This window comes from Zootoca vivipara, chromosome 13 (assembly GCF_963506605.1).
Source record: "Zootoca vivipara chromosome 13, rZooViv1.1, whole genome shotgun sequence".
NCBI lineage: Eukaryota > Metazoa > Chordata > Lepidosauria > Squamata > Lacertidae > Zootoca > Zootoca vivipara.
In genome coordinates this window covers 38,396,985-38,420,020 of record NC_083288.1, presented here as the reverse complement: position 1 = coordinate 38,420,020, position 23,036 = coordinate 38,396,985, and the positions used below count along the sequence as shown (strand labels likewise).

General features: G+C 46.3%; 1 protein-coding gene across 1 annotated transcript; it reads left to right on the top strand.

Moving 5' to 3' along the window:
* The first annotated feature begins 17,326 nt into the window (after positions 1 to 17,326).
* On the top strand, positions 17,327 to 18,658 carry LOC118095158 (uncharacterized). Its single transcript, XM_035136187.2, has one exon. It carries the CDS (start codon positions 17,327 to 17,329, stop codon positions 18,545 to 18,547), a length of 1,221 nt encoding a protein of 406 aa, XP_034992078.2. The 3' UTR covers positions 18,548 to 18,658.
* Positions 18,659 to 23,036: the final 4,378 nt, after the last annotated feature.

The following is a 23,036-nucleotide window of genomic DNA, read 5'->3' as shown; positions in this document are numbered from 1 at the left end:
GTCTTCCCTCCTTGGTCCACTGTTCTTCAAATTCCATGCTGGCTGCGGGGGGGGGGGAGAGACATTGTAAGTGATGGGCCCTCCAAACTGGGTTGGAACCCTGTTATGTACTGAGCTGAATCCTAGAACAATAGGATTCAGAATCAGCGGGAGCTACCCAATCCAACTCCAGGTGGAAGTGAATCCGCAACCTGATTGGCCTGCTGGAGCAGCCAATCAGGCGGCTGGCAGAAGTGAATCTGCTACCTGATTGGCCTGTAGGAGCAGCCAATCAGGCTGCAGGCAGAAGTCAATCCACAATATAATTGGCCCACAGGTGTAGCCCTGAAGTAGCCAATCACGCAAGGCCCATTGTGTAAATAATGTATATAAGCAGATGGTTTTGGGAAAAGAGCGATTCGTCTTCTCTTCTTCTCCTTGATGAATATGAGCTGAATAAAGAGCATGAAATTCACTCTCGACTCCGAGTATATTTCACTGGCGACGAAGGTGGGATCCTGCTGAGCTGACCGCCACCACGCACTGCACCGCAGCACCGCCACCTGCTGTACCGCTGCATCGCACCGTGCATCCAGGCTTCAGCTCCAGGACCCAAGGAACCCAGAATGGCAACCGACAGCAGCTTCTTGCCATTCAAACCAGCATCAGGAGACTGGGAAGGGTACGCCGCCCGTTTCAACTTCCTCCTGCAAGCGAAAGAAGTCACCAACGATGCCATGAAGAGGGCGACATTCTTCAGCGTCTGTGGAGAGGAGACGTTTGAAATCGCCCGGGCTCTCCTTGCACCTAGAGATGTCGCTACCGTCTCTTACAAAACAATAATGGAACGGCTGAAGGAGCACTTTTCACCACAGCCCTCGGTGGTAGCTTGCCGAAATGCCTTCTACGCAAAGCGGCAAGCCCCAGGGGAAACCATAACTGGGTTTGTGACCTCCCTCCGCCAAGCCGCCCGGTTATGCAACTTCTCAGAGTTGGAGAACATGCTTCGTGACCGCCTCGTCGGTGGCCTGAGGGACGAGATGTTGCAACGACGCCTCTACGCCAAAAAAGACCTCACGTTCCAGATTGCTCTGGAGGAAGCCCTGGCAACCGAAGCCGCCGAGAGGTCAACGCAAGAGGCACGACCGGCCCCGCCATCCCAACCGAGGGTCTACCACGAAGACCTCACCGACGAATCCGAATCTGACAGGGAGGAAGTACACCGAGTACAGCGGCGCACTCAAGCAGCACACACACCACAGCAGCCTCGACGAGAAGGAGGGAACTGTGCAAGCTGCGGGGAGAACCACGAGAGGAGGACCTGTCGTTTCCGCAACGCAGAGTGCAGGCAGTGCAGAAAATTGGGACACATCGCCCGGGTGTGTCGGGCTCGACTCACCCGTCGACAAGCATCAGATGACCGATCCAGGAGCCCCAGGTCACACGGCACCATGCACCAAGGCAACTCGACGGAGATCACGGACTACCAGGTATTCCAGTTGCCCCATCCCAGCACAGAGAAAATTTATATAGAGGTACAGATAGAGGGAGCCCCATGCCGCATGGAGCTGGACACGGGTTCAACTCTATCCATAATCTCGGCCCGAACATTAAGGGAACTGTGCCCTAATGGGGGTCCCAAACTAAGGCCGGCCCCATTCACCCTCCGGGACTTCCAGAAACGTAAGGTCCCTACAATGGGGGTGGGGACCTTCAGGGTGCAATATCGAGGGCGAAAGCAACAATTGGACTTGCTGGTAGTTAAGGGCCCCTACGTTAGCTTACTGGGACTGGCATGGTTTGGACCTCTGGGGCTAGCCGTTACCGGGGTGAACCGCACTAGCTTACAAGTGGACGTGGACGCCATATGCAAAGAGTTTCCAGGGGTTTTCGATGGGGCATTGGGACGATATACAGGACCCCCCATTGCCCTACAGCTAGACCCCGCTGTACGACCCATCAGGCACAAGGCCCGCCGGGTCCCGTTCGCCCTGAAACCCCGCATAGACGAGGAATTGGACCGGCTCGTGGAGCAAGGAGTGCTGGAGCCGGTGCCCAACGCCCCCTGGGAAACTCCAATTGTCACACCCGTCAAGCCTAACGGTTCGGTCCGCATCTGTGCAGACTACAAATGCACCATAAACAAGGCTCTCACGGCCCATGCATACCCAGTGCCAGTGGTCAGCCATGTCCTCGCCACCCTGGCTGGGTCAAAAATCTTTGGCAAACTGGACTTGGCCCAAGCGTATCAACAGTTGCCTGTGGACGAAGCCACAGCAGAGGCTCAGACGATTGTGACGCACAGAGGGGCATTCAGAGTAAAGCGGCTGCAATTTGGCGTTAGCGTGGCACCAGGCATATTCCAGAATCTAATGGACTCTCTCCTTAAAGGGATTCCTGGCGTCACCCCCTTCTTCGATGATGTACTGATCGCCGGGCCCACACCAGAGGAATTTGAGGACCGCCTCCGCTCCGTCCTGCACCGTTTCCAGACGGCGGGCCTCAAGGTGAAGCGGGAAAAGTGTTTACTGGGAGTGCCGCAGGTGGACTTTCTGGGATTTAAGGTGGACGCAGAAGGGGTCCATCCAACCGGTGACAAGGTACGGGCCATTTGTGAGGCCCCAGCGCCCAAGAGCAAGCCCGAACTTCAGTCATTCTTGGGACTATTGAACTTTTACCATGCCTTCCTTCCCCATAAGGCAGCGGTAGCGGAGCCCCTACACAGACTCCTAGATAAAAGGGCCCCTTGGGTGTGGGGCCAGCGACAAAGGGCCGCATTCCAGGCAGTCAAGGACTTGCTCGTCTCGAACTCGGTCTTGGCACACTTCGACGAGAGGCTGCCAGTGGTGCTGGCATGCGACGCCTCTCCCTATGGCATCGGCGCTGTCCTGGGACACCAACTCCCGGATGGAAGAGAGGTGCCGGTGGCATACTTCTCCCAGACGCTTGCTGCAGCCGAACGAAACTACTCACAGATTGACAAGGAGGGTCTGGCAATCGTGAAGGGCGTAAAAAAATTCCATGATTTCTTGTACGGGCGGCCCTTTACCATAGTGACTGACCACAAGCCGTTGCTTGGCCTGTTTGCCCCCGAGAAGCAGACCCCCCAAGTGTTGTCTCCACGTGTCCTCAGGTGGTCAATTTTCCTTGCCGGCTACCAGTATGCACTAATCCACCGCCCTGGGAAGGCGATGGGCCACGCAGACGCACTCAGCAGGCTACCACTACCAGAAACAGGCCCCGACCCAGCGCCTGCGCAAGAGGTTATGACCCTGGAGCTGCTTCCCGACCGACCCATTCAGGCACAAGAAGTTGCGCACCATTCCACAAAAGATAGGGTCATCTCCCGGGTCCTGGACTGGGTGTGGCGAGGATGGCCCAGCAGCAGCCCCGGGCCAGAATTCGCTGGCTACACAAACCGCAAACATGAACTGTCGGCCCACAAGGGGTGCCTGTTATGGGGAAGCAGGGTCGTTGTTCCCCATCCCCTCCGCAAAAGGGTCCTCACAGCCCTACACGAGACACACCCAGGGGTAGTGAGGATGAAGGCCCTTGCCAGGAGTTATGTGTGGTGGCCGGGGATTGACAGAGAGATAGAGGCCTGGGTCCAACACTGCCAGACCTGCCAAGAATCCCGCCCGGATCCCCCAAGGGCCCCAGTCCAGCCCTGGGAGTCCGCCCGACATCCATGGTCACGCTTGCACGTGGACTTCGCTGGCCCCTTCCAGGGAAAAACATTCTTCATAGTGGTGGATTCCTACACCAAATGGCTGGAGGTCGCACTGGTACCGTCCACTTCTACGGCGGCAGCCATCCGGGTACTACGTAAGCTGTTTGCAACCCACGGGCTCCCTGACACCCTCGTCTCGGACAATGGAACCGCATTCACGTCAGAGGAGTTCCAGACCTTCACAGCGCAGAACGCCATCCGCCACATCCGCTCAGCACCATTCCACCCTGCCACCAATGGCCAAGCGGAGCGCATGGTGCGGACCACCAAGGACAGCCTCCGCCGCATAACACAAGGGGACTGGGAATACCGCCTTGCCGCATTTCTTCTAGCACAGCACAGCACCCCAAGCACAACGACGGGCCGGAGCCCAGCTGAACTACTCATGGGCCGGCGCCTTGCAACTAGACTGGACCGACTTCACCCCGACAGAGCTCAGGATGAGGTAGTGGTGGGGAAAGGCAGGAACCCCCGGACATTTGTGGCCCAGGACCCAGTGTATGCAAAGAATTTTGGGGCAGGCCCAGCATGGGTACCCGCCACAGTCACCAAGGTGACCGGTCCCGTGTCGTACGAGGTACTAACGGAAGGGGGGCAATGTGGCGCCGCCACTGCGACCAGCTACGGCGACGATTCCCAGGAGGAACCCAGGAGGAGAGCGGGACAGAGGGGTCCCAAGGGGACAGCAGGGCAGTGAGGCCTGTAGAGCGAGAGGGGTGGGCAGGGGAAGCAGAAGCAGTAGGCACAGAGGGGCGCCCCGAGGCTGGAAGGACACCGGAACCAGAGTCACAACCTAGTGGTTCAGTGGCGCCAGACCAGACAGCCCCGGCACAGCCAGCAGCCTCGGAACACGAGCCAGAACCAGAACCCCTGACCAAGGAACACCCCAGGCCACAACGCACATGGAGGCGGCCAGCAGACCTTGGGGACTACGAATGCAACTTCCCGGGCAGGACTGGAACTTAGAGGGGAGGGGTGTTATGTACTGAGCTGAATCCTAGAACAATAGGATTCAGAATCAGCGGGAGCTACCCAATCCAACTCCAGGTGGAAGTGAATCCGCAACCTGATTGGCCTGCTGGAGCAGCCAATCAGGCGGCTGGCAGAAGTGAATCTGCTACCTGATTGGCCTGTAGGAGCAGCCAATCAGGCTGCAGGCAGAAGTCAATCCACAATATAATTGGCCCACAGGTGTAGCCCTGAAGTAGCCAATCACGCAAGGCCCATTGTGTAAATAATGTATATAAGCAGATGGTTTGGGAAAAGAGCGATTCGTCTTCTCTTCTTCTCCTTGATGAATATGAGCTGAATAAAGAGCATGAAATTCACTCTCGACTCCGAGTATATTTCAAACCCCAACATGGGGCAGGAGGTAGATGGCCTTTAACAGCTGGAAGAGGAGAGATGTGTAGATGCCAGAGGGAGTTATTTGCCATCACTGCATGTGAGTGAGTGTGTGCATGCACATACACACACACGTCCCTGCCATAGGCCGGAAATGGGCGTGTGGGGTGCATTTGATTGGGTGCTGAATGGGACACAGCTTAGCACCCCAAGCCTTAATTAATTCTGAACACTTGCTAATTCCAGGGATTAGAAGTCTCTAACACACAGTTTAGCACCCCAAGCCTTAATTGATTTCTAACACCCACTGGACCCAGGAAGTTAGGGGCGTCTGGCACCCACAAACTCATAACAATATATTATATGGCTTTTATAAAATAAAAATACTAAAAAAAACTCTTTGTCCCATTGGAAACGTGATCCAGATGGTTTAAATGGATCTTTTTTGACAATGCAAATGGCAGGCTCCAGATCAGGGTTAAAGCCCCTTTGCTCCCATGGCAGGGTCTCAATATTAAGTGTTCTAATGTCAGGTATACTTACACCATTAAAATGAACTTTATCTAGTTCAATTAGTGTCATTTTCTTAAGGATTAGTCATATTCTGCTGTTGAAAGATCACCTGTTTTCCAAGATTCCATACACACTTTGGTCATTTGTGCCCGAATCTTGATTGTAATATTACTTCATGTCATATGAAATTGAATCAGCAGATTCCCTTTCATCTTGTCATGCATTTCCTGCCTCGCGTCTCCTCCTCTTCTTTTACAAACTTCCCGGAGGATCACATTCTTCCATGGGAGTGGCTTTGAGTTTGGTCTAATTAAATTTCATAACACCATCAAAGCAAACAGCAGTGGTACATTATTATTATTATTACACACGGTACAAATTACACACGAATGACATTAAAAAAGGAAAACAAAGAAGTAAAAAAATGTGTTCTCACTTAGTAAAGAAACAGGCAAAGCAATGGGACCTATGTTTATACCCTGCTATGGACTAAGGCAATCCACATCTGAAAAGTAATTATGTTGACCAAAGTATTCTAGAGGGAGCACGCCTAGACTTAAAACACCAGGCTCCTCCAAAAATAAAAAAGGATAGCAGGTGGTTGGGGTTCCTCTGGGTAAGAATTGATAAAAGAAATAAACGGGAGCCAGTCGCCATGGAATTTGTCTCTGTCAATTTCGCCCCGCATGACTCGAGTTAACATGTCCGCTATGTCCTTTGTCCACACTCTGCCAATTCTGCAAACTGCATACCAATTCTGCTCTTGCATAGAAATGCAATCTCCATTCAAGGAGGCACCAAAAATGTGTAGCTTTGAAAGTTTAAATAATGTATCTTTACTCCCAAAGGCACACTCTTCCATCGTCTCCCGAGACAGATGGATGCCAAAAATTGACTCCTCAAAACAATTAAAGAAGTGCCAATCTAGGATTTATAACCAGCTGTGCAGGGGATGGAGTTCGAGCTGTAGCTATGGTGCAAGCACACTGGAATGAGTCAGGTATCACCCAGGAATCGACTCGAGTGATTATCCCTTCACAAGAGCTGAAACCAATTTGAAGGATGACACCTGCCGTAGTAATTTCCAGTCTGCCTCAGAAATTTCTCTCTCGATATCTGCCTGCCAAATTGCTCAATGCCCGTCCCTCTCCAAATCAGATTGCTACTGATCAGGAAGGATTTGGCGAACGGTGGTCACCTCGGCCCTCACCTGCCTCGGGTGGCACAATTTCCTCCTGACAAAATTTCTGCCTCCTGACACAATTTCTCAAATAGTGAGGGGTCTTGGCACACCCCAGCATCTAGACCAGACATCCCCAAACTGCGGCCCTCCAGATGTTTTGGCCTACAACTCCCTTGATCCCTAGCTAACAGGACCAGTGGTCGGGGAAGATGGGAATTGTAGTCCAAAACACCTGGAGGGCCGAAGTTTGGGGATGCCTGATCTAGACTATGAGGCTCACAAAGGTTCCAGTAAATTATTTAACTGCTGAGAGATGCTGACCTCTGTGAAATGAATCTTGTATGTATTGTATTTAAGTATTTTTCTACCCACCCCTTATATTGCTTGTATTGACAGAGGTCACAAAATTGTGGATGATCTAGAAATGGGATAAACATGGAGATAATACAGGGACTAGTCCGTGTGCCCAAGTGCCCCACACTTTTAGGGCTGAATGAAGGTACTGATTCTGAATCCCTTGGAGCAGGCACCCCCAAACTTTGGCCCTCCAGATGTTTTGGCCTACAATTCCCATCATCCCTGACCACTGGTCCTGTTAGCTAGGGATCATGGGAGTTGTAGGCCAAAACATCTGGAGGGCCGCAGTTTGGGGATGCCTGCCTTGGAGATATTTTCTCACTGAGGGTAAAAAAACGGATTGCCCTAATGGTAGGATAATGTGGGCTAAGTTCTATACTAACCCAATGAATTTGCAGCCAATTTTTGATAACTTTGAACAATTGCTGGATCTGAAAGGCATCATCGTACAATCTCAAGATAGGTACCCTGAACCTGCATTTCCTGCTACTTCTATATAAAGTAGCTTTACTTATGCAAACTATTTTCCTCTCCTCCAGTAAAAGAGTCTATTTTCTCCCATCTTTGAAATTCATGGGCTAGAATGCCTATCAGGAGCCTTTAAATAACGAGAATTTGGGAAGCAGTGTCATTTTAGGTACGGCATTCCTATCAATCCAAGAAGGTTTTTGTTTCTTCCTTTGGGACAGGTCCTTTTGCACTTCATTTTGCAAACCCATATAATCCCTCTTACGAAGATGTTTAATCTCCTTTGTGGGATGGATCCCGAAATGTTTCAAACTGCAAGAACAGCACTTAAGGGACTATTCTAGCATCCATAAAATGTCATCGGCAAATAAAGTAATACATTGGTGTCTCCCATTAATGCGCAGGTCTGCTCCGATGGAAGAACCTAGTGCCTCCACTACGATTGCCCTAGTTGCCCTCGTAATTTGGAACTCTTGCAATTCCCTAAGGCTAACTGGCATCATGACTCTGGACCTGCAATAGAGTTGTCAAACAGCTGTTTTAAGGGTAGAGGAATTCTGCCAGGAGGGCTGCAAGCCAGGACACCTGGGTTCTCCTCCTCCTCCTCCTCTTCCTTAATTTTTTTTAAAAAATACTTTATTTATTTTCCAAATTACAAAAAAACAATACAAAAAAGAAGCAAAAGGAAACATAAATACAAACAACAATAGAAAGAATATAAAAGAAATCCCAGTCCCCCCTCACCCCCACCCCCCAGTGATGACTTCCAGCCTTTTTTATATTGCGCTTGTATATCTTAGTTATCATGTACTCTTGTATGCATATTTTCCCCTTTGATCCTTTTTGGAGCCCTTCACATGTCTGCTATAAGGTCGACTTTTTCTATTGAGTTTGCTAAATATTCCTTAAACATTTTCCAATCTTTATCTATTTTTTGTTCAGATATCCCCTTAATTATTCCTGATTTATTTTGCCAATTTTTGATATGTTATCATTTTAATTTGCCAATCTTCCTTACTTGGTACGCCTTTGCTCTTCCAACTCTTCGCAATTAGGAGTCTAGCTGCTGCAGTTGCATACACCATTATACACCTGTCTTTCTCTTTTATTTCATCATTTAACATTCCTAATAAGAATATTTCTGGATCTTCCCTGAAAGAGTAATTAAATGCAGTATCTTTTTCATTTCTCTATAGATTTCTTCCCAGAATCTCTTAATTTATTTACAATGCCACCAGACATGCATAAAAGTTCCAACTTCTTTATGGCACCTCCAGCATATATTGCTACTGCCTTTGTATATCTTTGCCAATTTTGCTGGTTTTAGATACCACCTATATTGCATTCTTAACACGTTTTCCTTCAGATCATAATTTGGAGTAAAATTTATATCCCTTTTCCAGAATTTCTCCCATCTCTCTAACGTAATTGTTTTCCCCAAATCGTGTGCCCATCTAATCATTACTTCTTTTATCTGCTCGTCTTTAGTTTCCCATTCCAAGAACAATTCGTAGAAATTTTTTATATATTTACTTTCCCCTTCTAGTAATATTTTATCTAATTTAGAAATTTCTTTTTCAAATCAAATTCTTTTATCTTTTCGGAATCTTTGATTAATTTGAAAATACTCTAGCCATACATTCAAATGTGATTTGATTTCATTATAACCTCTTAATTTCAAATTCCCACCCTCCTCTTCCAATAACAATTTATATGTTGGCCAATTTTTATCCATATTCCTTCTTCTTACTGCTATTATTTCCATAGGTGATATCCACCACGGCAGGACACCTGGGTCCTCTTCAAGGGACAAGCCTGCCCAGCAGGTTTAGGGGTTTCCCTACCGGGAACCTATGAATGCTGTGATCATCTGGGCTGGGACTGTGTGGGAGTTCTTATCCTGGCAGCAGGTTCTTCCAGTTCAAAGTTTAATTTAGTTAGATTGGCTACCTCCTTGGGCAGAGTTAAGGGTGACAGGGTGGAGCCATATGCCATATTTCATAGGGAGGTTAAGTTGTTCAGAGGGAAGAGAGGAGCGAAGGAGCACAACCGTCGGGAAGGAGAAGGATCTTTGAGCAAAAAAGGTACCAAGGCCATCCTCTACCTGGGAGGGAAGGAACTTGCTGAGCATCCAGAGCAATGTGAGGGAGGAGGAGGTGTCCTTTTTGATCTTAGAACCGTCCCCAACATGGTGCCAACCTGATTGTTTACACTTTGGCTCTGACTGATCCCCAGCAGCCATGGTAGTTGATGTTGATGTGTTTGCTGTAGTCCAAAAGTCTTGGAGGCCTCACGCTGAGGAATCTGAATGACTAAGGGGAGAGACAGGAGAGAGGCTAATAACTTTAGGGATGGGGGAGGAAGAGAGTACAGTAAATGGAAAAGAGGCTTTTCTCCTTTTCATATACAGGCGAGACTCAGAAAATTAGAATATCGTCAAAAAATGCATTTTTTTCAGTAATGCAACATAAAAGGTGAAACCAATATATGAGCTAGATGCATGACGTGCAAAGCAAGATATGTCAAGTCTTTATTTGTTGTAATTATTTGTCGTTAGGTGGGTCAATTATAAATGCAATGCAATTAATGAAATGTAATAGTGATGTTTATTTTTGTACAGTATTATTGTAACTATTTGTTTTATTACCAAAAAATCATTCCAGTAGCACCTTAGAGACCAACTAAGTTTGTTGGGACCCGGGTGGCGCTGTGGGCTAAACCACTGAGCCTAGGGCTTGCTGATCAGAAGGTCGGCGGTTCGAATCCCTGTGACGGGGTGAGCTCCTGTTGCTTGGTCCCAGCTCCTGCCAACCTAGCAGTTCGAAAGCACATCAAAATACAAGTAGATAAATAGGAACCGCTATAGCGGGAAGGTAAATGGCGTTTCCATGTGCTGCTCTGGTTTGCCAGAGGCGGCTTTGCCATGCTGGCCACATGACCTGGAAGCTATACGCCGGCTCCCTCAGCCACTAAAGCGAGATGAGCGCGCAACCCCAGAGTCGGTCACGACTGGACCTAATGGTCAGGGGTCCCTTTACATTTACCTTAAGTTTGTCATAGGTATGAGCTTTCGTGTGCATGCACACTTCTTCAGGTATCTGAAGAAGCAGGTATCTGAAGAAGTGTGCATGCACACGAAAGCTCATACCTATGACAAACTTAGTTGGTCTCTAAGGTGCTACTGGAAGGATTGTTTAATTTTGTTTTGACTGCGTCAGACCAACACGGCTACCCACCTGTAACTTGTTTTATTACTGTGGAATTTCCAAAAGAAAGCATTTGTAAAAATTAAAAGAAAAAATAATAATAAGTTTCATTACTGAAATAAATGCACTTTTCGACGATATTCTAATTTTCCAAGTTTCACCTGTAAAACTAGAGCACAAAACATAAGAAGAGCTTGCTAAATCAAGCCAGTGGCCCATCTAAGCTCTCACAGGGGCCAGTCAGATGCAAGTGAGGAGCCTAGGAGAAAGACCTGGGTGCAACGGCGACTCTCCCCTCCTGCTGTTTCTAGCAACTTGCATTCAAAAGCATACATTGCCCCCAACCGAGGAGGCACAGCATAGCCATCGCGCCTAGTAACCATTGTCCTCTAAGGTTTCGCTTAGTCCTCTTTCGAAGCCATCCAAGTTGGTGACTACCACTGCCTCTTGTGAGAGCAAATTCCAAAGATTAATTCTGAAGAAGTCCTTTCTTTTTTCCTGTCCTGGATCTCCCAATGTTCAGCTTCATTGGAGGTCCACAGAAAATCCGGGTGGGCGACAGGGAGTCAGTCCTCTTTCTTCGCAAAGCTCAAGAATAATTTGCAGAGCTTTCTGCCGGGAGATGGGGCGATGATGGTCACTGCGCTGGTTAGTCAGTTTTAAATGCAGGTTAGGTGAATTCAGGGCTATCAGTGGTTATTAATCACGGCACTTTGGGCCCGTCTGCACTTCCACTTGTCCTAGAAAGCATGGGTCCAAGTAGCTCTGCTTGTCTCGTGCTTTCTAGGTAGGGGTCCAAGCGGTTTTGCCTTTTCCCTGCCACTTCCTCCTGGAAGACCTGCTCTTTAATGCTAAATCAGAACAAACAGCAATCTGCAGAAAATCCGATTGCGCCAATTCAGTGCTAAAGATTGGGTTTCCGCAGGGGAAAGCAGCAGGGAAACACAGTTGTGGAGAAGCCCTGACTTGAAACTTCCAAGTTCCAAGTTGAAGGAAGGCAGCCTTCCTTCAAATTCCGCGAGTTTGCCGGGGGTGGGCTATTGCCTTCATGTCTGTTTGTGGGCTTCTGAGAGGCATCTGTGAGAAATGGGATGTTCGGACTAGATGTACCTTTTGGTCTCATCAGCAAGGGCTAATGTTCTTACATTTCACCTGCCTTTCTATGCCCCCTGACTTTCATGATGGCATCCGTTCATAGTATTTTTTAGGCAAACTCAATGCAGAAAGCTCTGAAGCTACGGATAACTCAGTACTCTTTCAAAAGGAGGAAGTGCCCTTTGGAACTCCCTGCCTATTGATGCCAATGTAGTCTTTTCAGCACTGCTAATATAATTTTTTTTGCTTAGGGAGGCGGTATATGCATTTTATGAAAGAACTATAATAAATAATCTCCTGCCCATTCACACGCTGCAGTGTAGCGCGTAGAATATCAGACTAGGGCTGAGAGTCCAGGGGATTCAGCCACAAAGCTCAGTCATGCAACCTCGGGCAAGACACTGTCACCCAGCCTAAGCTAGCTGGGTTTATGTTGTGAGGATAAAACAGAGGACGGGGGTGGGGACCATGTATGCCACCTTGAGCTCCTGGGGGGGAAAGGTGGGTTAAAAATGTAACAATGAAAATAAAAAAAAATATGGGCTTGCTGATCAGAAGGCCGGCGGTTCGAATCCCCGTGACGGGGTGAGCTCCCGTTGTGCAGTCCCAGCTCCTGCCCACCGAGCAGTTCGAAAGCACGTCAAAGTGCAAGTAGATAAATAGGTACCACTCCGGCGGGAAGGTAAACAGCGTTTCTGTGTGCTGCTCTGGTTCGCCAGAAGCAGCTTAGTCGTGCTGGCCACATGCCTCAGCCAATAAAGCGAGTTGAGCGCCACAACCCCAGAGTTGTCTGTGACTGGACCTAATGATCTGGGTTCCCTTTACCTTTAAAACTCAGGTGATCAATTAAGCCTGTGCATTTAAAGGGTGTATTTTGGTTCTGATTAGATACGCACAGCCTGATCCTACGCATGATCACCTGAAAGTAACTGAAATGCAGTAGTGTTGGGTAATTCCATGAAAAGGTCAACTGTCAGATCCATTTTTCATTTTCGCACATAGTTAACATGTTTTATGCCATTTTAAACATAATTTCCCAAAGTTTCATTATTTTTCCAAAATGACATTTTACATGTGAATAAAGCAACTAGAAGCTTGACATGCAGGGAGACTCAGAATCTCTCTATTTCTTTCTCTAACACTAAAGACCTCTCCAAGAAAATAGACAATAGGTTAATGGCCCTTCATTGCACCAATGGCGAACTGACAAGAACTTTTTATGTTAGGAACAAAAGCAAATGAGCTCCTAGAACAATGGAACTTAAATAGGTTTAGCATGTTACATTGGTCACAGAAACTCATACTCCCTCGCCAAACAAATGAAAGGGAATATCTGTATTTGTAAACTTTATTCTCTTCTTTTAGGTTTTTAGCATTAAGAGCATGTGATCTTGCCTGCATTTTATATGCAACATACCACCACAACGTGCAATTTGCGTAGCATAAATGTGTTGCCATGTGTAAAATAAAAAAATTCCTTCAGTAGCACCTTAAAGACCAACTACTGAAGGAATTTTTTTATTTTACTTCGACCCAGACCAACACGGCTACCTACCTGTTGCCATGTGTGTCCTTTAAAGTTCGTCCCAGTTCCTTCCCTGCGAATTTAATATTTTTTAGGCTTGTTACTTGCACCATACCATCAATGTAGGGCATCTTTCAGAGTTTATGAAAAGAAATAGGCTTCTGCCCTCAAGAAGCTTAACATCTGAAAGAGAAGTCAGGTAAGGGTGGAGTTAGACACATGTTAATGCTTTCATAAGAGAGATAACATATCTCATGTGTTAATATATTTAGTAATTAGATGCCTGTTTAACAGTAACTTCAGCTTTGGCATGGTTTAGAACAGTGTTTCTCAACCTTTTTTGGGCCACGGCACACTTGTTCCGTGAAAAAAATCACGAGGCACACCACCATTAAAAAAGTTAAAAAATTTAACTCTGTGCCGCCCTATATTATAATTATGACTGTAAGAAACACTTGCCAAATATTGCTTTCCGGCGGGTTAGTGTTGTTGATTGGCGGCCGCCAGGCTCGTTTGCACTGAGCTTTGGGAAAGAGGAGGAGAAATATTGCTTTCTGACGGGTCAGTGTTAATATTGGCGGCCGCCAGGCACGTGAGAATGCAAATCGCCCTTCTCGTCGCCGCACGTCACGGCACACCAGCCAGCGCGGAACAGCGGTTGAGAAAGGCTGGTTTAGAAAACTGCCAGATTTAATTTTTTTCTACTAGACCCCATCATAGCTGTCAAGTTCTCCCTTTTTTACGGTAAGGGAAATTCCCTTATGCTGAACAGGCTTCCTCGCGAGAAAAGGGAAAACTTGACAGCTCTACCTCTCTTTCAAATCAGAACCAGTGAAGGCAGTGAAGGTCCTGTGTGAAGTACTGTTTGTGGGAGACAGGAGGCGGGCAGGTGTGGAGGACTCCCTGGTCCTGAATGGGGTAACTGTGCCCCTGAAGGACCAGGTGTGCAGCCTGGGAGTCATTTTGGACTCACAGTTGTCCATGGAGGCGCAGGTCAATTCTGGGTCCAGGGCAGCTGTCTACCAGCTCCATCTGGTACGCAGGCTGAGACCCTACCTGCCCGCAGACTGTCTCACCAGAGTGGTGCATGCTCTGGTTATCTCCTGCTTGGACTACTGCAATGCGCTCTATGTGGGGCTACCTTTGAAGGTGATCCGGAAACTACAATTAATCCAGAATGCAGCAGCTAGACTGGTGACTGGGAGTGGCCGCCAAGACCACATAACACCGGTCTTGAAAGATCTACATTGGCTCCCAGTACGTTTCCGAGCACAGTTCAAAGTGTTGGTGCTGACCTTTAAAGCCCTAAATGGCCTCAATCCAGTATACCTGAAGGAACGTCTCCACCCCCATTGTTCAGCCCGGACACTGAGGTCCAGTGCCGAGGGCCTTCTAGGCGGTTCCCTCGTTGCGAGAAGCCAAGTTGCAGGGAACCAGGCAGAGGGCCTTCTCGGTAGTGGCGCCCGCCCTGTGGAACGCCCTCCCATCAGATGTCAAAGAGAAAAACAGCTACCAGATTTTTAGAAGACATCTGAAGGCAGCCCTGTTTAGGGAGGCTTTTAATGTTTAATAGATTATTTTATTTCATTTTTCTGTTGGAAGCCACCCAGAGTGGCTGGGGAAACCCAGCCAGATGGGCGGGGTATAAATAATAAATAAATAATTATTATTATTATTATTATTATTATTATTATTATTATTATTATTATTATTCCCATCCATTTTCTTGAAGCTTCTGTCAGTTTCCCTTCACAAGCTGGAATTCTGTACCCCTCACAGAGTTAAAATTCCCACAAACCCTTATCAGACTACAGCACCCAGAATTTTCTGAGAGGTAAAATGTGCTGCAAATGTGCTTTGAAGTTATAGTGCAGGGATGCAGCCAAACCACTACAGCACAACAGCTGCCTAGATAAATTTTAACTGATTTGTAAAGTATTATTAGAGTCAACATCTAATAATACTACATCTAGCACCCAACTTGGCCTTGGAACAAAGCACACACGCAGGCAAATGTGTTTTGTTTAAACATGTGTTAGATGTTTAACTATATACCTGTTAACTATATACTGTACCTCTTAACTATATACCTGAAGAAACTTTGGGAACTATATACCATTCAGCCTGAGGTCCTCCTCCAAGGGTCTTCTGCTGGTTCCCTCCCTGCAAGGAGTGAGGTTTCAGGGGACCAGGCAGAGAGCCTTCTCAGTAGTGGCGCCCGCCTTGTGGAACGCCTTCCCACCAGATGTCAAGGAAATAAACAACTACCTGACTTTCAGAAGGCATCTGAAAGCAGCCCTGTTTAGGGGAATTTTTAATGTTTGATGTTTTATTGTGTTTTTAATATTCTGTTTGGCGCTGCCCAGAGTGGCTGGGGAGGCCCTACCAGATGGGTGGGGTATAAGCAATAAATTATTATTATTATTATTATTATTATTATTATTATTATTATTATTATTATTATTATTTTAAATATCACACCACCGTACTTAATTGTAATGGCTTTATTTGTTATAATTCTGTATTTTATTATTGTGTAACCGGCCCTGGGACCTTATGGTGAAGGGCGAATAAGAAACCTTTCAATATACATATAGATTGGGAAAGAGGATGTGAGTAAGGGGAAACAAAGTAAGGCAGAAAGAATGTGGAAATGGGAGGGAGATATCCTGGATTCCAGGAAAGAATCCTAAAGGTCTAGAATTTAAAAATAAGTTCAAAATAAGTTTGTTTGGGGAACAAATATCAGGGGAACAACAACTGGAGAGAGACCTGTTGGAATGTAATGTAAAAGTGCTGTGTAAAATGTATAAAATATTATTGGAATGGGAGACAAAGGATGAGCAAGTAAAATCCTCAATGATACATTGGGCAATAGATATTGGTCATAATATAGACATGGAAGCCTGGGAATGATTGTGGCATATGGTCCTGGATATAAAATTTACAGCATGTTATTGTCTAAGAGGAAATTATACAAAAATGATATATCGATAGTATCTAACACCAAGTAAATTGGCAAATGTGTATGAATCTAAATCAAGTAAGTGTTGGAAATGTAAAGAGAAAGAAGGTTCTTTTTATCATATGTGGTGGTGATGTAGTAAGGTTAAAGCTTACTGGGAAATGATATATAATGAATTGAAAAGGATGTTGAAAATAACGTTTGTAAAAAACAACAACCCAGAAGCTTTTCTTTTGGGAATTATAGGGACAGAACTTTCTAAACTGTATAGAAACTTATTAACGTATGCTACTACAGCGGCAAGAATGTTACTCACCCAAAAATGCTGAGAAGCAGAAGCATAGCTGTAAAGTTTTCCCTTTTCTCGCGAGGAAGCCTATTCAGCATAAGGGAATTTCCCTTTAAAAAAGGGAGAACTTGACAGCTATGAGCAGAAGCCCCAGCAAAGGAAGAATGGATACAAAAACTTATAGAATATGCAGAAATGGCAAAACTTACCGGAAGAATAGGAAATCAAGATAACAAACTTTTTATAAAAGAATGGAAATGGTTTATTGAATATTTATTTGCAGATAAATTGTAAACAGATAAGAACATTGGCAGGATTATTGAAATAACCTGCTGTTTTATTAGAGCATATATTTAATGTAGATGAATAAATGAGCAAATCGAGTTAATTTGGATATGCAGAACATATTAAAAATAAATTTAAGGAACCACAGAAAGAGGGGGGTGGAAGTCAAGTTTTGAAATGTTAAAATGATTTTAAAATTAGTGAAATGCATAAACTTGAAAAGCATTAATAAAAGTTTAAAAATAAATTAATTAAAAAAATAAGTAAGAGATAGGAGGAATAAGTCAGAGAATGCAAGAGAAAGGGAAGTGGAATCTGGCAGCCTCCTGTTTAGGCTCGAAGAACTTCCTCTTCATTTTGATTTACCGGTACTTCCTGCCTTCGCAGATGGCGGCCGTTATCAGTGGAATTTCCCGGCTCTTCCAGCCAACGATTGGGGTACTGTCTTCAGAGAAGTTATGCCAGGGTATCAATCCATGGTACTTTCTCATTGGCCTCCGCATGGTTACTCTCTTTTTGGCTTTTGGACCCTGGGACTCCCTCAAGGCCGACATTGTTTGCCAGTGGCCCAAAGATACTGGCGATTCAAAGTCGTTCTGTTCGGTCATCTGCTACAACCAGCTGTTCCCCATCCCTGTCTCGGGCCTCTGGACCTTCCACTTCATCGCCATCATCTTCACTGTGGCACTCATGAAGTTTGTGTATGTTACGACGACAGACAAATCAGGGAAGCCTGGGGAAGCGGAACCAAAGCCTGGAGAAACTGGGTGCTGCGAAACGGTTGGCCAACCTAAATTTGGCGGCTGGAGATACGGGATCTACATCTTCACCATAGTCTTGATTTTGGCCATAGAAACGAGCTTCATGTGGACCCTCATTGGCCTCCAGTTACCAATTATGACCCGAGGAATCGTCACATGCCGTCCGAACAACCCAGTATGCCCCGAGATGGCACAGTGCGCTCTCAACGGACGAGCCGACAAGCAGGCCATTTTGTGGGTCCTGGCCTTTTGTGCGGCGGGCAACATCTGCGTCTGCATTGGCTATCTGGCCTCACATGGCGGGCAGGCCTGTGGTTTTTGTGGCGGCGGCAGCGGCACACGGAAACCCGCAGCTGGTCACTGCGGCAACTGTGGCGGAGAGACCGGGGAACGCGGCTGTCTCCGTAACGAGGCAGGATGTCGCAATGTCCAGGGCGATGGCCTGGGATGGGAGGGGGCATATGGCTACCGCAGTGGCGGCAGTGCGGCAGGACCAACGGGGTGCACGTGCCGGACAGAGGGAGCAAACTGCTGCTGCCGTCAAGGTAATAGCGGCGGCAAAAACGCGGCCTGCGGCTGTCGGGAGAATAGGCACTGCCCCTGCTACTTCCAGGGTAGTGAGGCAGGGCATAGCCGGAGCTCCATGCCCACCAAGGAGGATTCGGAGGGGAAATTGCTAAGGGGAGACATAGAACTGGGGCCGGAAAAGAAGAACTGGACTGTTGGGATGATGCAAATGAAAGACGCGGTGAGGCCTGGGCCCAAAAGGGCCCGAGGTAGCCCAGGAGGAGGGAAGGGGGTAAAATATATGGCAAAGTATGAGACATGGGGCAAGAGGAAGGTGTAGGGTGGGAGCGAGTGACGGGGAGGAAGTGGAGAGCTACCTTAAAGGATTGCCGCAGGGCTGGCCTTGCCACGCAGCCGGGGGAAGAGTGGCGTGCCTCAAGGGGCATCATAAAGGCGCAAGAGGAGGAACTGAAGAAGGGAAGAATGGGGCAGCAATGCATCTTAAGTGGTTGGCCCTCATGTGGTTGGGGTGTGTGTGTGCTATTTAGGCTTCACTCCAGGCCACAGCAGGGCATGGACCACCGTCATTATGGATTCTGTCTGCACTATGTCTTGATAGCATACCAACGTTTCTTTTTATTTTTTAAAGAATTGTGTATTTCAAATGCTACCGTAGGCATTGCGACAAAATCGGACAATTGAAAATGGTAAAACTAACCCCCCCTCTCTTGGATTAGAATAATCTTATACCTTTTCTTTTAAAAAAACTAATTATTTAGTCACTAACAGGTAACTCACTCGAGCCCAGAAGTTATTTTATTAGAATACTAGCTGGCCCTGCCACGCGTTGCTGTGGGTTATTTGTGTGATTTCCCCACTCCTCCCCTCACTGCCCCGGCTTATCCCTGTGAATCCTCCAACTCTGTCCTCATCCATGACCTTTTATGCCCCCTCTTCCCCCCACCCCAGCTAATCCGTGATTTTCCTCCTCTCCTCCCCCTACCCCCCCACTTACCCCTGTGATTTCCCTCCTCTCCTCCGTCCAACGCCGCCCCCCCCGGGTTATCCCTGTGACCCGTTCATTTTGCACACAATCATTCCCCCAATGCACGTGTTCTGTAAAATTTTGCCCTGTCCCAACCCTACCCACGTGTGTTATGTAAAATAACATTTATTCTACCCTATTCGGCCCCCCATCCCCCCCAGGCAGGCCCCTAAATCCACTCAGCTTAGTCTGCAAAGCCAAGGCGAGATACTGTGGAGAGGGCAGGTTTCATCCCTGTGTCTCCCCCCCACCCTGTTCTGACCCATTACCCATCCCTGCCCCCTATTGGGCCTTGTTGCTGCAAAAGGCCTGTTTTCAGTTGGTTGCTGTGGAAATTTGTGATGTCATCTGGTGGCTTGGCTTTCGAGGCAGCAGTGGGCGACCTGCCTTTCTATTGGATGCTGCTGGAGTCTTCAGAGCTTCTGCTGGTGACATCTAATTTGGGCGCCACTTTTTTGTGTTTAATCATTATTTTAGGTATGAAAGATTTGCTTTTTTCGGAAAAAAAATTATGCCAGATCCCTCACTGATGGTCATGGAACGTTGTGCCCAAATTTGTTACATTACAGTTCAGCGGTTACGGAGAAAGGCTGTGACCTCTGCGCACGCAATGTCTACATTTATATATATATAGATTTATGTATTTATTTATGTATTTATTTATAGGCAAATAAATGCTACTTTTCCGAGGATGGCATGAGAGTGACTTACTAGAAAAGAGAGAGACACAGAGAGATAATAATAATAATAATAATAATAATAATAATAATAATAATAATATATTATTTATACCCCGCCCATCTGGCTGGGTTTCCCCAGCCACTCTGGGCAGCTTCCAACTGAATATTAGAATATGAGAGAGAGAGAGAGAGAAGAGCGGCATAAGCTACAATAATAAATTCTATCTGTCTGTCATCTCTCCATCTATCATCTATCTATCTATCTTTAAAAAAACAGAAAAAAGAAACAAAATAAGGATAAAATAAAATGAGCCAAGAGGAACATGGTCAACATCTAGGAGCCAGGAGAAAAATGGGACAGAATGCCTAGACCTTTGACAACTGTGAAAAAGAGGGAGAAATTGCCATTTCTGTACTAACATGAATGGTGCAGAAGCCCAGCTCTCTTTTTCACCTGGCTACCTTACCAAGAACATCAGACTACAGAGAAGGCTTGTTTTCCCAACATCCTTTTTATATTTATGCAGAAGTTGGCTGCCCACTTCACATATGTTCGCAAGTCCAGCTACTGCATGCACTTTAGCAGGGGTCAGCAAACTTTTTCAGGAGGGGGCCAGTCCACTGTCTCTCAGATCTTGTGTGGGGGCAGACACCCCTCTCCCAAAAGCACCTCCCCTCCTGAAAGGACCCCTCCACGACGCCACTCATGCCACAGCCGTTGACACCCCACCCAGAGGCATCTGCGGCTTGTGAAGCCACGTCAGGTCGTGGAAGTCAGTCCCTGCATGGCGAGGCCTTCGTGCTGCGTCAGTTTAGCACGGGGACTGACCGAGCAGGGGGCAGGGGCCACAAGGTTCACGGGGCGGATTAACCAGCCCGGCGGGCCGCATCCGGCCCGCGGGCCTTAGTTTGCCGACCCCTGCGCTTGATCTATATTATCGACTGCCAAACCCCACGAAATAGGCTCATTTGTTTCAGTTCCTTAGGCAGGGATTCACACTTGAAGGATTTACATCAGGAAACACTACCCCATCCTAATAAACAGATTGCCAAAGCCTATTATTACAGGACTGCTCCAGAAAAGGAAGCAACAGGATAACAACTTGTTGACTCTCAGCGTTGTGTATTGATTCAAAGGATTTTATATCTGTATTACTATTGTATGTATTTGCATTAGGGTAAAGTAACTGCCTTTTGGTTCCAGAAGGTACAGCTACTCTTGGTTCATTTAAGCTGCTGTATTTGGATCCTCTGTCTTATTTGTTTCCTCCAAAAGGCAGCACTGTGATTGCCTGATATTGTTCCCTCCAAAATGTATCCCTTTCTAGCTAGTCCCCCGTCCCTATAAATGTAGCTTTCTATTTTTTTTCAGGTTAAGAACTTTATTTTATTTTTTATAATAATTTTTATTGATTTTACACATTAAAACAAACATACATAACATATTATCCCCCTTCTTTCACCCACCCCCCACGGGCCCCCTCCTGCCACGAGGGAGTCCCATGCAAAGTGGGCAGTCGAAGGCGGTTCATTTTATAATTGGGTTTGTCCCCCTCCCCCCTTCCCCCTCCCCGGAGCCCCCTCCTGCCACCAGGAAGCTCCAGGATGACAAGGAAAAAAGGAGGGTGCCCACCCAACTATCTATCCAAATACACTTTTTAACTTTATACTAAATAAAAAAAGAAAGAAAAAAGGAAGAAAACCCCCCAACCCCCCAAAAGAAAAAAATATAAAAAATATTATAATCATTCATTATACTTATACATTGTTTAAGGGCTTCCCCATCCTTCCCCCTTCTCCGGTTATCCTTTTCAATTCTCATTTAACAGATTTCTTATCATTATTTCCATTCTATTTGCCAATTTTTTCTAACCTTATATTATATATACTACCCCCCCTTTTTATAACTCATCTTACCACATTCTAAATTTAATATTTCCATTTCCAAATCGTATCTTACCGTAATTGCATCCAATCAAACTTTCTTCCCCCCTTACCTAATTCTTTTCCTCCCAAAAACCTCCATTCCTTTTAAACCATTTAATCATTCCCAATTTTAATTTGCTAATTTACTAATATATCCACTCTTCCCCTAGCCCCGCCCCACCCCTTCCAGTCCAGCGAGTTCCATAGTCATTAGTCCAGTTTTCAGTCCTTTTAATCCATCCTAAATAACAAATTGTCCATTCTTCCTTCATCCCACCCCCTTTTTCCAATGTTTTGCAATCCAAACCTCCTTATGGCCCCCCTGGATTTTCCCACTTCTTTGCAAATCCATTTCCTTGTGGGTGTTCTGAACTCCAAAAAATTCAGCCACTTTGATCAGTCCAAAAAATTCTTGTTCTTCCCCCAACATGGGAGGGATAATCCCCAGACCTTCTTGTTGACCACCTTCCTCTTTTCCTTCCTGTTAAACTTCATTTTGTTTTACAGTATCACTGTCATTCGATTCATTTTCTACGCTGTCTTCCTCTGCTGTTACATTGTTAATGTCCTCCCTCTGTAAAAGTTGTTTCGTTTCTTGCAATCGTATTTCCTCATGATACATTCCAATTCTCAGTTCGGCACAGGCATCTCAAAACATTTTGCTGGAACCCAGGTGGATGTACTTTTGTTGACATTTTCAGACCCTTTCAAGGTCAAAAACTTGTCTTGAGAGTCAGGAAATAGTTACTCCTTATTTCGCCAACCACATTTCACAAAACTGACTGCCATATTTCTAATAGTTCTATTACCTTAAATTCTGTAGAAATATTTAATATATAAAATCCAAAAAAATCCATGCACTCTTTTCCTTTTCCTTTATAATGATGCTGTAAGCTTGCTGGTCTGTCAGAGCTGCCGGCTCCAAGGAAAGAACAGACCTTTCCCAGTTCAAATCTCTTTCATTGCAGGGGATTTTAGTCACCAATGTACCTCTCCCCTTTTACCCTGCTTCCAGGGGAGAATCTTTTTTTCTAAGACTTTGGGATTATCTTTATTAAAGCAAGCTTCTTGTCACGGTTTCGGGTTCCTTAATTAACTGTTTCTTAAATCAACCAGTGGGAGGAGATGGCTTCCGTATTTTCTCTCTCTCTCCCATTTCCGAATTATAATCCAGTAAA